Source organism: Calidris pugnax, unplaced genomic scaffold (assembly GCF_001431845.1).
Source record: "Calidris pugnax isolate Ruff unplaced genomic scaffold, ASM143184v1 scaffold56, whole genome shotgun sequence".
Classification (NCBI taxonomy): Eukaryota; Metazoa; Chordata; class Aves; order Charadriiformes; family Scolopacidae; genus Calidris; species Calidris pugnax.
In genome coordinates this window covers 16,635,010-16,651,226 of record NW_015090839.1, presented here as the reverse complement: position 1 = coordinate 16,651,226, position 16,217 = coordinate 16,635,010, and the positions used below count along the sequence as shown (strand labels likewise).

The window sequence follows — 16,217 nt, the reverse complement described above, 5'->3', positions numbered from 1 at the left end:
ATCAAGGATGGTGCATACCAATGAAGAATCATGAAATGGGCTCATATATGCCTGTCAAATATGAAAAACCCCTGTGTTACGCTATGCAGGCCTCTGTCATTCTGGACTTCAATCACATTATTAATAGAGGCCTCCTCAACAGCCTGCCGTTTAATCACTGTCAGCCAAGAAAGAGCTGGGCATATAAAGAAGAGCAGAGCCACTGAAGCGGGCATCACAAAAATACGTGCATCTGACAGTCTTGAAATACACTCGGGACAGGGATGGCCAGAACCACGGCTCACAGAAATACAGCTCTCCCCGTGCACAGAGCCCCACGGTCCCTCACACGGGCACTCGTCTCATTCTGCAGGTGAAAACTGCAGCAAAAAGAAAGTCAACGATTGCAATGACCAGCAGGGATCTTTAAAATCCATTCTTCTGCCAATCCCCACCCAATACAAGGGGCAGCCGTCATCTGCCTTCACACATACAGTGCTCACAGCTCCATGGCGAGTCTCGTAAGATTATCTCATAAAGATGCAGCTCCTGGGCTATGAGAACTCACAGCTTTTCTTTTGAAAGGATAATGCTTTGCCTCCATAGTAGCAGAAGAGAAAAAGGTGGATACCTACAAATTCAAAACCCAGAAGGTGAAGATGAAGGATTTTCAAACCAAGTAATGTTTGAATCCTTGTGGTCAGCAACAACAGCACCAGAGAAACCTTGGGATAGCTGGGTTTTGGCCTGGCTAAACCATAAATCTGAGCAGGCAGATTTGGGGATGTTATGGTTCGAAGAACCCACAACAATTTATTGTTGGTTAGACAATTATTCTATTCCCCACCCAGGAAGGGGAAATCAGGGAAAACAAGGCAACCCAAGGGTTTAAATATAAACAAATTAAATAGAATAAGACTAAATAATTAATAATACTAAAGAACCAATATTGATTTGGATATCAACATAAAAGGGTTATACTCAGCCCATTCTATCAATAGGAAGCTGTGCACTCCCAGCAGGGGACTGCAAATGTCAGACACTGTGAGCTGCAGCTTCAGCAGGAAGGGAAGGGTTCAGGGGTCCAGTGTAGGGGCAAAAAGTTCTCTGAACCACCGCCATCAAGGGAGAGAGAGAACTTCTCAACAAACTTTCTAATTTATATTGAATGTGACATTCATGGTATGAAATAACCCTGGCCAGCCCGGATCAAGTGCCCGGGTCTCGCTCTTCCTCATCCCTGCACCTGGCAAGGCTTGAAAACACTGAGACCTTGAAACCTACATACCATAGCTGGCTATAAAGTAAATATTTTCACAAATTCATACACTAATGGCTTCTAAAAGCACAGTTTTCCCAAGCATTAGAAGAGACCTTACTGAAAAGTAAGGTTACTGAAAAGAGAAATTAATCTTGTGTCGCTTGAACCAGGACAGAGGAACCACTGGTTTTGAGTTCATTTATTAAAATATATGTCTGACCTTTTTCTCCGCACATTGAACTAGTGAGTTCTTGCCCAAATCCCATCTCCAGAACGCTCCCAGAGCCCTGCAGTTCGGCCCCGCTTTCCTCACACCACACAAAGCCTGCACTCCTGACAGCCCCCCCGGCTGCCTGGCTCACAACCCAGCCACCAGCTCAGCAGTTTCCACTCTGTGAGCAAGTTTTTAAACTAAAAGTTCATGCATGTGTCGCAAGAAAAACGTGGGTGTCTGTTTCTGATAGCCGGGGCTGTGCTGCTGGCTTTGGCTTCCCAGAGCAGCCTTGTGTGAGTATAACTGATGCTGTCAAGGAAGGCAGTTTTCCCTTCTCAACATCTATTGGATGCACTTTTTAAAATTCTCTTCTTCCAAAGTACGACAGCGGAGTATAACCAGTGGGACTGAGTGAACTCCATTCATCTCTTTGGGCAGCAGAACAGCCCAGCTGCCTCCCATTGCCTGGAGCACAGAGGAGGGGCATTTTTCACCACGCAGATTTATTTCACCGAGGTGAGAGCACAGCTCCAGAAAGCCACCGGTGCTGTGATGGTCAAAGAATCTTGCCTGGCCCTTCAGCAGCCTTCCTAAGTATGAATGAAAAATAAAACCTAGATACATTCAGTCCTTTCGTAGCTCCATGAAAGCCACAGGGTAGCTCACGAGGATGAGCTCTGCTTGTAACTCTCTGCAGCGAGCAACGTGAAGCACAGAGGCGTTGTTTGTCTTCAGAAGAACACAGTGTAAAAATCTAAGTGTGCTGTGAATTACTAGTGAAATCCAGTGGCAAAATTCCCAGTGACATCAGCAGGACAGGATTTCAGCCACAACAAAAACATAAACAGAGAGAAACACACACACACACAGAGCACTTATCGAGGCCCCAGTTTTCCACTGCCTTTCAGTCATTCACGCTCATTATTTTATTTTCACCTATTGGAAAAATTAAACTGTTTAACACACTGACCTTTCCCTTTGTCCGTACTTTGATCTGCCCTGGAAAATGGCAATATGTTGTTAAATAGCCTGCATTACCCAGAAGACAAATAAATGTATAAATTTCTAGCTGGAAGTTGTGGTGGCAAGGTAAAGGTTAAATGCAATACAGCTTGTTAGAGACATGAAGTCTACAACACAATTCATTTTCTCCCAAATAGAAAAAGATGTTGAGACATTCTTCACATTTACTGGCTTGCTCCTGTTGGGTTTTAGCATTTCTGGCTCCAGAAAGGAACATGGAGATGAACAAACACAAACAAAGGAAACGTGCTGACAGGTTTGTTCAAAGTAGGTTTAAAAGAAGTCATAAAATCAAAAGCAGAGCTGTGGTTCCAAGTGTGGGGACAGACAGCACCAAAGATATCACGAAATAAACTTAAAAAAAGCCCAAACAAACCATAAAACCAACCATCAGAAAACTTGAAAGGACTGTTAGAGAGGAAACAAGACATGGGAAGCCTACCCTGAAATGACAAAAGGTGAATGTGAAAGAGGAATTACCTTGTAACTCTGCATTACACAGTCTGGAATAAGCATTTCTTACTGTAGCTGGCTGGAGGGAAAAGGTGTTCTACAGAATGACTCTGAATGTGGTAGGACCACGGAGTGACAGCACCCGGGCAGTGTGTTCACCAGCATGTCCTGTGTGGTGGCATCTGTCCCTGCCACTGCTGAAGATGGCCTGACCAGCAGCACACCCAACGAAGAACAGAACTCTTCAGCAGAGCAGCACCTCCTACTGAATACAATGCATTTAACGTTTCAAATCTTAGTTTTGATTAGCACAAAGGCAGTTCCCACCAAGACCTCTGCAGCCACAGGGTGTGAGCCAGAGTGTGCACAGCAGCTCCATGCCCACTGAGCAACATTCACTGCTCAGGATCCAGCCAACTGCCAGGACAGCACTTTTCAGTGTTTCTCCATAATTAACAGACATTTAAGCAGATGTACTGAACTTTTACATGAGCACATCCTTCAGGACTTCATCTACCTTGGTTGAAGGGCGCTTCACCGTCTGTCAATATACATATTACCTCATTCAACCCTCTCCCTTGCCGCCTCTACCCCAAACCAACATTAAAAGGCCTATTTAAGGTTGTAGAGTCAAGCACTTCACACAGAGGGCAATCTTGACCAAGTGTCAGCGCAGAGCTAGTTTTACCATGCATGTCCAATACCAGCATTAATTGGCACGACTGCGCATAACTATGTGCCAACACATGCCCTGATGCAGGAGAGTGAGCTCCCTGGAGTTCTTCCCTTGCTTCCCTGCAATCACATGCAAAGGTAGAACAGAAACAAGTGGCATGCCAAAAGCGCCCATATCAAGCCACCAGTGATATCTCACACTCAGTACCTTCAACTAATTTGAAGCCAGAAATGGTAGTCAGCACGAAAAGGTGGTCCCAAGGGGAGCTGCAGCAGCAGCAAGCCAGAGATATCCCAGCATTACAAGAAGCAGCTGCCTTTTCACATTCAGGATCATCCCTCAAGGACAGCTGCAGGGAAATAAGACCTCTTTTAGAAGGCAACATCTTGAGGTCTGTTCTCCTCTTCAAAGCCAGGCTTTCTCAGGACAGGTCTTCTCTCCTAATACCAACCTCCACAATTATAGCAGGGTCCCTTACACCTCTAATTGCCCTGGTGGAAATTCCTTCCCTTTTTCTCCTGTCCTATTGCCCAGTTCTGCCCTATTTTTTTCAGGAGATGCTTGTGGAAGGGAAGCCAGCTATCTGAGTTACCTAGACACCCCATGCTTTAGGGGTCCTTTGGAAGAACCTGCTCTATCTTGGCTAGAAAACTTAAAGCTCTCTGCTCCTAGCACCTCCTCTCCTCCTTCACTGATTTTAATGCTGCCCCTAACAGAGTGAAAAATGGGAAAGAAGAATGAAAAAAAAAAACCAAGACCCAGATCCATCACACACACAACTAAACACCACGGCAACAAAGAGGCTGAGCTCCCTTTGCTTTCTCCCAGGCCTGCCGTTGAACATTCTGCTGGAAGCTGCAAATTGCAAACTGAATTTGTCTTCTCCAACTAGTCAAAGCCCCCCAAAACCCGATAACAGTTTTTTGTTCTTAAACTCAAACTGCAGGGTATTCCAACTCCAACCCCATAATCGGCCATTTCTGCTCAGCCATAACACTGCTGTGAAGTGCATTTGGCCCCTCATCTCCCATTGCCTGGGTGGGTAGCAAACAGGCTGTGACAGATGCGCACCAACAGCTTGCAATCGCTCCCCCCCATCCTGCTTCAGAGGGAGCAGTAGGTCTCATATTTGGAAAGATCCCAAGGTATCATAAACCTGCTGTAGGTCTCATATTTGGAAAGATCCCAAGGTAACATAAACCTGTTTTCCCTTTACAGCATCATTTCCGTCTCTGAAGGCATATGCAACCACCAGGACACAGGCTGTAAAGCCTAAGCCTGCTGTTGATACAGAGATTCGTCTGCATTTCTAGATGTTTGTTACCATAGCAATACCATAGTAATTTTTAGTTTGTTTTGTTGTTTTTTTTTTTTCAAAAAGCCATGTTCTTATCCAGTGCAAACAGAGCCAGTTCCCAGTTACGTGAGAAGGAAATTAATACTCGCAAAGTGCTGCTACCTGGGAGCAGGGTGCTGAGAGGAGATGCTCAGCTCCTGCCTCACACCCCACTGCAATTGCAGGGCTCTCCCCACTTCATTCACCAAAGCCCTTTCTGACGCCCGCACCCGGCACGGTGTTGCTACCCACCCACGCTGATGAGTGCCATGCTGCTGTGCCTCCTTACCCCCCCTGGGGAGCTCTTGTGATTAACTTTTCTCAGAACAATCATCAGATTGTTATGAGCATCCGCTTTCAGCTTCTTCCCTCAACAGCTCAGCCACAAGGAGCTTACAAGACCTGCACAAACAATGTAAAGCCAACTTTTCCTTTGATGCTAGTGTCTACTTCCAAGGTCTAGCAGTGATTTACAGAAGCCCTAACACAAGTATGATAAAGGCGTTTTCCAGAACTGCCATATCAACATACATTGGCCAAAAGCTCCGTTTTCAGCATGTCATTCAGGAGCTACTCCAAGGAATCTGGAAAAGATGAAACAAGTTGATTGTCAGACATTTACCTCCCCGCAAATAAAATTAACTGTAGCCATGTTCAGAGCCAAGAATACTCAAGGGAGAATCTTTCCAGAAGCAGAAAAAGTATCCCTTTGACACAAACTTTTCTTTTTTTCCCCAAAGAGCCAACCACTTGGTACATTCAGGTAATTCAAGAAAGCTGACCCTTTAGCAACCAATGGAGCAGGAGACCTTAGCAGCACACTTTTCATTAGAAAATAGCAGTTAAGTGAAAGAGTAGAAAACTGTCTCACAGCATCAAACCTTGGTAAGGTACATCCGTCATAAAACGAATCAATTTTTGCAACCTTACCATCCTGATTTGCTAGGGCTGCACGATACCCATTTCTGTGTGCAGGTTCACAGAGGATAATCTGATCCTGCAAACGAATAACCAGTCCTTAACCACAGGCAGTAGAGGTTTGTACTGTGACGATAAGGCCTGTCGTTGATATATATTTGTCAGTCATGCAGCACAACAGAATGAATAATTTTGTTAAAGAAAAGTAAAAAGGTATCTTTCAAAAGTCCAGCGATCTTTAATCACAGATTAGGAAAGGAATCATGTTTCTTTTTTGCAGAAACTAAGTGATCTTCCTCACCAAAGGCGTAATAGCAGCGCGTGATGGACTGCTTCAAAAATGACTGCCTTGGAGAGACAATTGACACAGACCACGCACCGTAGCAAAGGTAACGCAGCAGCAATTCATATCTCTGCATTAACCAGTGTCACACAGTTCAAATCCTACTGTGCCAGCTCTGAGACGTGATGATAGGTGTCAAGAGAAAAGAGATACCTATCTCAAGGAGGCTCATTAACTTGGGAACACAGAAACATCAAACAAAACCTCATGGATTGAGGTACTACAACTTCACTTAGCCATCACAAGCAAATGCTCATTTACTGCGGTTTTAATCAATGGAGTTGAAAGTGATTCACTAGTTTCATTCAGCTGGCAGAGCCTCTGCTGCAAGGCTCAGACACCATCTCCAGCTAAAGAGGGCTCCACCTGCTGCAAGTCACTGCTGCCTTGATGATTTCAGAGTATGTACACGAGTCATCCAGTCTTGGGCAAGCCCACCCTCATACAGGAGGGGTCTGTAACCTGGTTTGTCCCCAGCTCTCAGATGCCCCAAGTCCTGCTTAGGGATGGTTCAGACAAGAGAAACCCCAAGAGGAAGGAATGCAGCTGGGTCCTGCAGCTGCCTGCTACCAGCCCTTTCTGCAGGAAGGCTCTGGGACTTTTAAACTAAAGGTGTCCAAGACAGAGCTCTGCTTGGTGGGGACAGAAGTGCACCAGCCAAAGTGATCAGGTTTGGTCTCTCATCAGGTAGGTATGTCAGTTCCCTTGGTACATAGAGGGAGGCATCCCTCTGACCTACAGTGGTTTTTGCTCAGAAAGTCAAACAGCTTGTCACCATTTCATTTGTACCACTCAGAGCAGTAGGAGCAACACTAGATCTGAATTACTACTTTAAATGAAACAGGAAAGTACAGAGATAACGAAAATCCTCTGTACTGAAATAAAGTCTCCAGAAGTTATCACAATTAAAATACTACAGTATGCACTGATAGCTGGGCTGCCACGTGAACCTCAAGGATGTCAATATACACCCACATAAATAACACATATACATCTCCCAGACAACCCTGTTCAGAAACTGTGCACGTAGTCATACCTCAGGTTTCCTAAAAAAATGTCCCTTTCTTTCCCCATCTGAAAGTGAGGAAAGTCTACAGGGATGTTTAAATTGATGCTGTTCTCTGAAGTCTAGAGTGCAGAGAAAAAAGCACAAGGAAACAAGTTGGTCCTACCTTGCCAGGCTGTGAGATACTTCCCCTTCAAATTAACTTTCTTCATCCATCCTGCCTGGCCCTCTGCAAGCTCTCCCCATTCCACGTCACTTAGATGCACTGAGTCAGAGCTGTGAGACTATGTCCAGGTTAGAATCATAGAATCATTCAGGTTGGAAGAGACCCTTGGGATCATCAAATCCAACCATCAAGTTAGTATTCACTCTCTGGATTACGGAGCCAGCATTTGGGCCAGTGGCTCAAACTCCAAGGATATTTCCAGCAAGGCTGCTCCAGCAGCTCTCGGTGCCGAACTGAGGACTGTGAGTCCAAATGGCACCTTTCCTCCCAGTTCCTCCACTCAGTGCTGAACTGGAGCTGGGGGTGCAGCAACCACCCCAGCAAACAACCATCTTTAACCCGATAACATCTTAACAGGTGACAGCTGATACAAGCACTCCAGCACCCATCAGATGTGCCTTGAACAGACTCCTTCTGTTATAACATCAAGAGCAATAGGCCAGAACCAATTTCCCAACTTTGGAGGGAAGCAGCAAGTGGGAAAAGCAGGTACAGAGAACCCATCCCCATCCTTTGTTTTCTCACACGCATGCACCCCTTCAGCCTCTTCCCAGAGCATTGTGTTAGCCTGTGTGAAGCAACAAGTTTTAAACCAAGACAGAAAGGAACTCCCTCAACTTCTTTTAGTTGATAATGACATAATGTCACCCTTCACTGCACACTTCCATGATACCAGGCAAGTAACACAGTCATCATCCCCTTCATAGCCCCTGGTTAATATCAGGCTAACAACAAGAATTCCTTTTGCAGTCAACCCATTTGAAGCAAAACATTCCCAAAATGGTGTCTTCACCTCTGCTCAAGTGCTTTAACCTTGAGTACAAACATCAGTGGCAACAGAGCAAAAAGCTTTTCCTTAAGGACCACAGCCAGCATCTGGTAGAGACCAATTTGGCTTTCATTCCTCATGTTTCCCCTCACACTCCCTCCAAATACACCTTGCATCCCTCAGTGTCTTCTCAGCCCGGTTAGTAGAAGATGACCTCATGCACCCAGGCCTCTCGTGACCCAGCAGAGCTCCCATCTCCTGCTAGTATGGGGCTGTACTCTGCCCCTTTCACAGCTCAAAAGAGAGGCAGTACACAGGCACAAAGAAACACAAGCATCACATGCAGACAGATGGAGGGATATCTTGATACAACCAGTTCCTCCTGTGTTTCTTGACCTTCCAAGGACCATCCCTACTGACAGCTAGCAAAATCTGGAGGAATGGAACAGCTGATCATGGCAACCTGCAGAGCAAAATACAAGATTAGTGCCTTAACAGAGCAAGAGGAACAGTGCCTGCAAGCACTTAAATCAAATATTCTTGCTTCTTTCAGCAAGCTACCACAGCTGTCCATCCATTCTTTCACCTGCATGGCCCCAGCAAGATCTTTTGGAGGACACAATCAATGATGTTCACAAGACCGCAGCAATGTCTTGCGGAGCCCTTGGGAAGTGATTAACACCTCCTTTCCATTTCAGCTCAAAGGGAGAGCTGCAAAGCAGGAAACAGCTTCATAAGACACCTACTTCCCCCACATCTACCCACATCTTTCATCTGAAGACCTTGTGAATCTCAAAACTCAAAGTGTTTATTTAACTGCTTCCATTCACCATACGGATTAAAAAAAAAAAGTAAATCCAAGTCTTTGTAAGGAAGATATTGTCCTGTAATTAAAAACAGATAACAGTATTCTCTACCTGGCAACAGCCACTTTAAACTCCTGGTTTTACGCTTTTTTGAGCCAGTAAGGCGATTTTACATTTCTCATATATTAAAGAATAAAATTTTCTAGACAAGAGTTTAATCAATTAATCCTCAGTGCTGTAAAGACATTTTACACAGAGGAATCCAATAAGCTATGGATTGTCAGTAAATTCTTACCTACTTCAACTAAATTCTTGTATCTTCTAAGGGTCTGTAACTCTTGTCCTGAGACATGCAACAGATCTTAAAATCATTCATGTCCAGGCCCCCAAACTGCAAGCTAGACATTAAAAATCCTGCACAGAAACTACTCTGGGGTTTTATTTTTCTGGACAGAAAAGGCAGCAAAGCCCACAGGTCAGTGACTCTTCAAGCATCTTAACAATTCCTCAACAGTCTGTTCCTCTTCTGAGAGTGACAGGCACTGCACACTTGAAAAAAAGGATGAGCAGAAATGCTTGTTCTACCCTCCTTCATTTTGAGATATTTCCTTAAATTCCAACTTAATGATCACTTAAACTTGAAAACCCTCATAGTGAAATAAATAAACCTTCCATCAGATCATATTTAGGAGAAGAAGCACTTTCATCCCTAACTCATGACACGAGAATACAGAAGACAAGGGGATGAAGATTTCTTAATGCTTTAATCCCCAAAGGAAAGTGCAAGAAGTGTGCGGAGAACATCTGCAATAAAGCACTTGCTGAAGTGTCTTAATTAAATATATGGACAAACACTTGTCCCTTCTCTAGTCATACCACAGATCTCCTTGCTTTTGTGCTTAGAAGACAGAAGCAGCTGAAAATCACAGCTTCTGCCTAGTGTGAGAGCCAGAGTGGGATTTGGCCTAGCGCAGCATAGGTGTGTACCCAGCTGCTACAACATGGATCTCCCCAAACACGCTTTGTCCCTTCTTCCTGTAAGCCATCTAGGTAGGCATCCCTTTCTGCCTTTGCCTACCACGCTGGTGTTGCTCCTCAAGGCTCCTGGGGTGACAGCAAAGTCTTTGCCAAGTCAGGAGAGGACCCAAAACTTGTCTCTGTGAGACAGCTTCCATATGTTCGCTTTGTTTTTAGACAGGGGAAGGAAACACTTCTCCTCAGCAGTCTGTTTATACCATGATACCATCTGAGGAGGAAGAAAGGAGACAAACTAGCTAAAAGAAAATTTCCTTGAGGAGATAGATGGGCAAAACTGGTCAAAAAAACCCCATCAAAACCAACTCTCCAGTGGTCTAATTGTCCTGCTAGCTTCAGAGGAGAGTCCTGCTGCACCCCACTGGCAAGCATTTCAAATGATGCTTACGTGCTTTGGAGCCAGAAAGTCACTCTTGTATTATTCTCCGTGAGAAACATAGACCCTTCAAAACCTGAATGTAAGCAATTAATCCTTGGTGCTGGAAGCTAGGTTTCACATAGAAGAACTCAGCAAGTAATTTTGATCTCCAGTTCCTAAACTCTTCACAGCCAGACACTTTCAAAATGGCATCCCTTGGCCAGCTGAACTGGAGGGGGCGGAAGGACAACGGGGAGAGAAACAGGATGCAAGATCTACTTGTGCCCCAAACTAAACTGTTAATTTTGAAATTATCATAGTAAATTATCTGCTTGCCCTCTATCCACTTTGCTAGTGGCAGTATGGGAAAGGAGAACATGGATATTTCAGTAGAGGGGTGCTATTAAAAAATCTAAACATGCCATGATTTTCTGTCTTTATTTGCAGATCTAGAATTTTTTGAATATGCAAGTTTTAAGCATCCTCTGATCAGCAGATAGCAAGCCTTGTGGAGCAGCCTCAACACAAAAGTAGTAATTCATTAAATAATCAAAAGCATAATAGTGACAGCACAGCAATATCATACAGAACCTCATCTCTGTCTGCAGACACCAAGGACTGCCACATTTCATAGAAATAGTAAACAACAACAGACATATTTCTGCTGATGTAATTAATCTCTATCCCCTGCCACATTAACAAGAGAAAGATGCCTGTGTTTATGATGAATTCTTCTAATTAAGAACCCCGTGCAAACGGCATGCGTCTCACCCGAGGGGTTTTATCTTACCCAGGAACTCAGTTCAAGGGTAAAATTCAGTTGCGTAGCCAGGTAAGCACAAATCAGAGTGACACTTCCTTCTGCTTGGCAGGAGCCAATGCACCATCCCTGGACAACTCATTACCATTTGCCTTGTTCGAGCAGCTCATTACAAGGGCCTTCACCGTGCAGCACTGCAAGATGTCACACCTGCAAACAGAGACCTGAGCACTCCTGATGCTTCACCCCAAAGACACTCCAAGAGGAGAGGCATCATCCTTGGGGGGTGCAAGGCTGCTGGCGCTGTGTCCCCATCAGCGGGGTATATTCACCTCACTTTTCCTTCTTCCACCTCCCTTCCCTGTAAAACAGCCATGACTGTTTGCACTGAAGCTCTGAAGAAAGGGATGTCAGTCAAACACCCGGTGGGAAAGACATTCAAAGAGAAACTCAACGGAGCCTGAGCAATCAGTGCAGATCAAGACTTTAACCTTTCTGAGCCTCCCTCAGACTCTTGATCTGTAAAAGAAGATGCTTAAGCACTTACCACATTTCTGAAGAGTCAAGTGAACCAAACGTGTCAACACACACACAAAAAAAAAATTATTACCAAAAGTACCAATTGAAGCGTCTCAATCTTACTGTCTCTGGACCATTTCCCCTGTAAAAATCATTGGGCAGAACAGATGCCACTACAAATCTATTTGATGTAGAAATACGGATCACTTTCAGCCTGTGCATCTTTAGCAGATAGACCCTTGGCTCAGTGCAATATCTAAGTCCTAACTAATCTGACACTAGAAACTAAGTCATAACTATAGCAGGCAGTAACCCCTGTTCTGGTGCATAAAGCAGCAGTTTCTGTTTATTGACCAGCAGAGAGAACTCAGGCTGCCTAGCAGCTCAATCAGATGGGAGCAGCCCCTTCCCCAGGCAGCAAAAAAAAAAAAAAAGTTCAAAGAAAACCATCCTCTATCCGCTGCTCTCTGTGGTAACACCATTAGGCTGGGCCACTTAATACACTAGGAGAAATTCCACTGATTGATAGCATTTCCCTTGCCTGACTGGGAGGCAGGCTCTTAAATCAGCTGTGGAGGAGCAGACAGGCCTCCCTAACAGCAGTCCTCTCCTCCCAAATCACACATCTTCGAAGAAGGGGATGTGGCTGAGCTCCTTCCACAGCAAGCAGCAGCCAGCTCCTGCCCAGTGACACTGAATCCTACCCTATAATCCCAGCATCCTTAGATAATCTCATTCTGGTTTCGGACCTTGAGTGTTTCATCTGGCTCAGTACAGACTAAAACCACAGCGTTGTGCACCCTGCATATTAAATTGTTGACCTCTTTAACAGGACAAAGGGAATGAAGAACTATTGGATGGTTTCTGAACCTCCCCAAACAAGCAAAAGGCTCCAAGAGATAGTGTGGGCTTTTGCTACAAGAGGCATTGACATCTGCAGGGAAGCTGCCTGGATGACACAGTTATTTTAACGTCTCCATTTTCTATGACTGACATAACCACCACTAGAGGTGTAAAGAGGAAATACAAAAAAACCCTGTCTTTTTTCCTAATAAACTCAAATAGCTGAAATGACAAGGTGAGAAAGATACTATTAACATCGTAGATTTCAGCAAACATTCACATGTTTTAAATATATTTGAATACTTCCATACTCACCCTACACTAGGAACACATACTAAAGATAAAAGTTCTTGCACCCCAGGCCTCTTCATACATCTTTCTCATCTGCAGTGAGTATGAAGGAAGCTCCTCCAAGTTCCCATAAACTAGTTCAGGTAACCAAGGAGTATATTGCTTTTCACCTTCGCACTCTCAGAAATGCACCAAATCAATTTAATGAAAAACTAAGACTTTTTTTTTTTTAATTAACAGGGTTTTGAGAAACACACAATGACAAGTTCTTTTAGGTCAAGACTTACTAAAGCACAGTATAAATACCTTCCTCCTTGCCAGATTCGGTGTGTGTCCAGAGGACAGAGAGCTGAGCTGCCCTCTAAATGACACTGAAGACATTCCCACACATCTGTTTTTCATGTGTGCTTTGGTAATGCTGGCGGTATTGAACTGGCAGGAGAACTGCAAATAGCTCTTCTGGAAGCACAGACTACAGGGAACATGAGATTTTTCCCCCCACTCTTCTCAGGAGCAAAGGTCTTTCCTTTACATCATCAGGGGTTTTCATTTTGGCCATTTTTTCCCCCTCAAGTAACTCCATAAAGCCCATTTCTGCCTACAGCGCAGAGCCACTCTGAAGAACCAATTCTGTCCCGGTCCCATACAGACTCATAGAATGGTTCAAGTTGGAAGGGACCTTAAAGAACATGAAATTCCAACCCCCCTGCCATGGGGAGGGACACCTCCCACTAGAGCAGGTTGCTCAAAGCCCCGTCCAGCCTGACCTTGAACACCTTCAGGAATGAGGTGTCCACAACTTCTCTGGGTTTGGAGACATTCAAGAAGCAATAGCAAGTGTATGTCAAATGGGACAGCCTTCCCTAGAGACCTGGAGTTGCCTGTGGCTGTTAGGAGCCTTCTTGAGGTGGCATATTGCTGCTGCTGCCCCAGAAACACTGCTCCTCACCTCTCTGATCAGGAGAGAAGGTCTCCAGCCTGCCTGGCAGAATGGGTTATCCAGCTCAGGTGCAGGCTGTACCCCAGGGCCCTCATGCCTTAGACTGCTAAGCATCACCTGCCTGCATTACAGAATTACTAGCAACAAATATTACCCAATAACACTGGCCAAAACAATGGTGGTAAAGGCCTAATCATCCATTTGTGACTTTTCATCATCCAACTGATGTTGTCCAGACTGCTAGAGTCTGAATCAGTCACATAAACCTTCTCAACGTCTACAGCAGTGATGTCCTACATTCAGACACTTATTTTGGGGGCAAATGAGTACAACTGGCTGAATTCATCCTTGCAAAGTTCTGCTCCTACAAAGGTAGATGCTGCCACTTGTTTTCGCACATGACTATTAATAACTTGTGGTGAAAAGTTATGCCATATGCCCAGTCAGATGGCATTGCCTGTCACAACTTGTGCCACCGGACAGGAATATTAAGCGTTTCAGCATGCAGGCACTCACGTTCCTGTTGTCTGCTCTAAGAACATGGTAGCAAGACGAAAAATGAATGCATGCTACAAATGCCAGGAGCGTGTTCCCAGATGCAAACACTGTCTTTTCTGCAGAGAGAACGATTAAAGTGCCTGCGGTGTATTCTTCCCCCCTACGAAGAGCAAATCACACGGGCTACTGCTCTGAGCACAGAACGAGAATCCAGACGCTGGTTACGGATGTCACTCGGCATTAAAAACAACATGACATGGGGAACCTCAATTTACACTGATAAATTTGAGAATTTAACTCTCCAAAGACAGAGTTAAGCCTGAGGAAGCAGCAGCAGCCCCAGGGAGCCCCACTGCCACATGGGTTGCCACCACAGCCCGCTAAGGAGTGCTTAAACCCCATTCGGTATTAGGGCTGAGGTGGGAGAGGCTGAAGTCCAGCTCCCAGAGCTCAGCAAACACCCTGAGATTTATTCCTGTTCAGCCTGGAGGGGCAGCTTATCATGACAAGAAGTCACGCTGTTAAGCGGTAACAGGTTTAATGATTAACATTTGCACATACAGGAATCATTTAGAAGATTTTTCTAACCTGTCTCCCCACTTCGGCTGCCAGTGGCTTATCTTCAAATGCTGCTTTTTCCCGCAAAAGGAACTCACACTAAAAAATGCACACCAAAACCTGCGCTGGCACTCAGGGTAATCGAAGGGGTGGAAAGTTCTCAACCACTTCAGACACAGGCCAAATTTATCCCCCCCTAAGCTAACTCAGCCCCCTCAGGTTATGGGAAGTGCCAAAGCAGTTTTTAAGTGGCCAACCCATCACTGACCACATAGAAATCAGAGGGCAGAGAGATGACCCAAACCACCAAGGCAAGTGAAACCCTAACAAGAATGAGGTAGAGTCAGTTACAACAGCAGCTACCGCAGGACAAACCAAGTTTTAATTGTCTCTGGGTAGTAGCTTGAATCCAGTGCAAAGCTCTTTGAATTCATATTGGTACAGAGTTGATATCCAAGCTGTCTTGGCTTCACTGGTATTTTAATTAGAGTTAATAACCAGAGGTTATAATGAACATATCTTTTTTTTTTTTCCCTCTTCTTTTTTTCCTTTCAGCAAAGATTGAGGCTCCATCTCAGGTCTACATCAGGGAAGCGGGGGCGGGGGGAGAATGTTTTCTCTACCCAACTCTTTATCTTACACATCTATGGAAGTTAAAAACTCCCTTGGACAGAGGCTGTCTTTTCAGTTCAGAAGAGATGAAGCAGGGCAGGCTGTATGTGATGTCTGGGTGGAGAACAAGACGTAGGGGAGATCTCAGGCTGCGTGACTTTGATGTGCAAATCACTCAGAAAAGCATGGCAAGGCAACTGGTAACTCCAAGGAGGCTTGTGGCAGCTCCTAACAGCCCCTACTAATCAACAGGTCGCCTTGCTTCACTGTCCCATCCCAGAAGAGCCCCAAAACAAGTCCCTAACGTACAAGAGGAGTCTGCCATGGAGATACACCTCCAGCTGTGAGCCAGGCTACGCGCTCCCCTAGCACACAGGGTTACAGTCAGGGCAGGGGAATGGGACAATGACAACAATACAGGAATTTAGCATGGGCAGAAAAATATTAAATTTATATCTTAAAGCAAATTCTGATCTAGATCGAAATATTTTCCATTCAAATTCAACTCACCTACTCAAGACTGGAAAGATATGAATTGCCTTTAATGACTCAAAATAACCTCCTGGCCACATGCTTCATGGCTGTCCTTGCCACAGGACCACAATTAAAGCTTCACACAGGGCCGGCAACTTAACTTAAATACAGCAGTGGGAGGTGTATTTCTAGAGGAATTGTAAAAGCATTAACAGAAAGTTAGGCAAGAAAATTGATAATGCAACATAGATCCTCAAAATTTACTTAGCCTTAATGAATCTGCCACAAGACTCGGTTTAGCAACTTCCTGGATATTTAA

At 44.8% G+C, this 16,217-nt stretch overlaps 1 protein-coding gene across 3 annotated transcripts in view; it reads right to left on the bottom strand.

Annotated features, from left to right (window-relative positions):
* The window catches only part of GALNT16 (polypeptide N-acetylgalactosaminyltransferase 16), a 74,951-nt gene that overhangs the window by 44,784 nt on the left and 13,950 nt on the right, over positions 1 to 16,217 (bottom strand). The window contains exon 1 of one of the 3 annotated variants that reach the window (XM_014942023.1): positions 2,958 to 2,987. The exons of the other annotated variants lie outside the window; for them this stretch is intronic. Coding sequence (XP_014797509.1) covers positions 2,958 to 2,972 — 15 coding nt within the window. The 5' untranslated portion in view covers positions 2,973 to 2,987. Of the gene's footprint in view, positions 1 to 2,957; positions 2,988 to 16,217 lie in introns of those variants that run through there. 3 annotated transcript variants of the gene reach the window in all.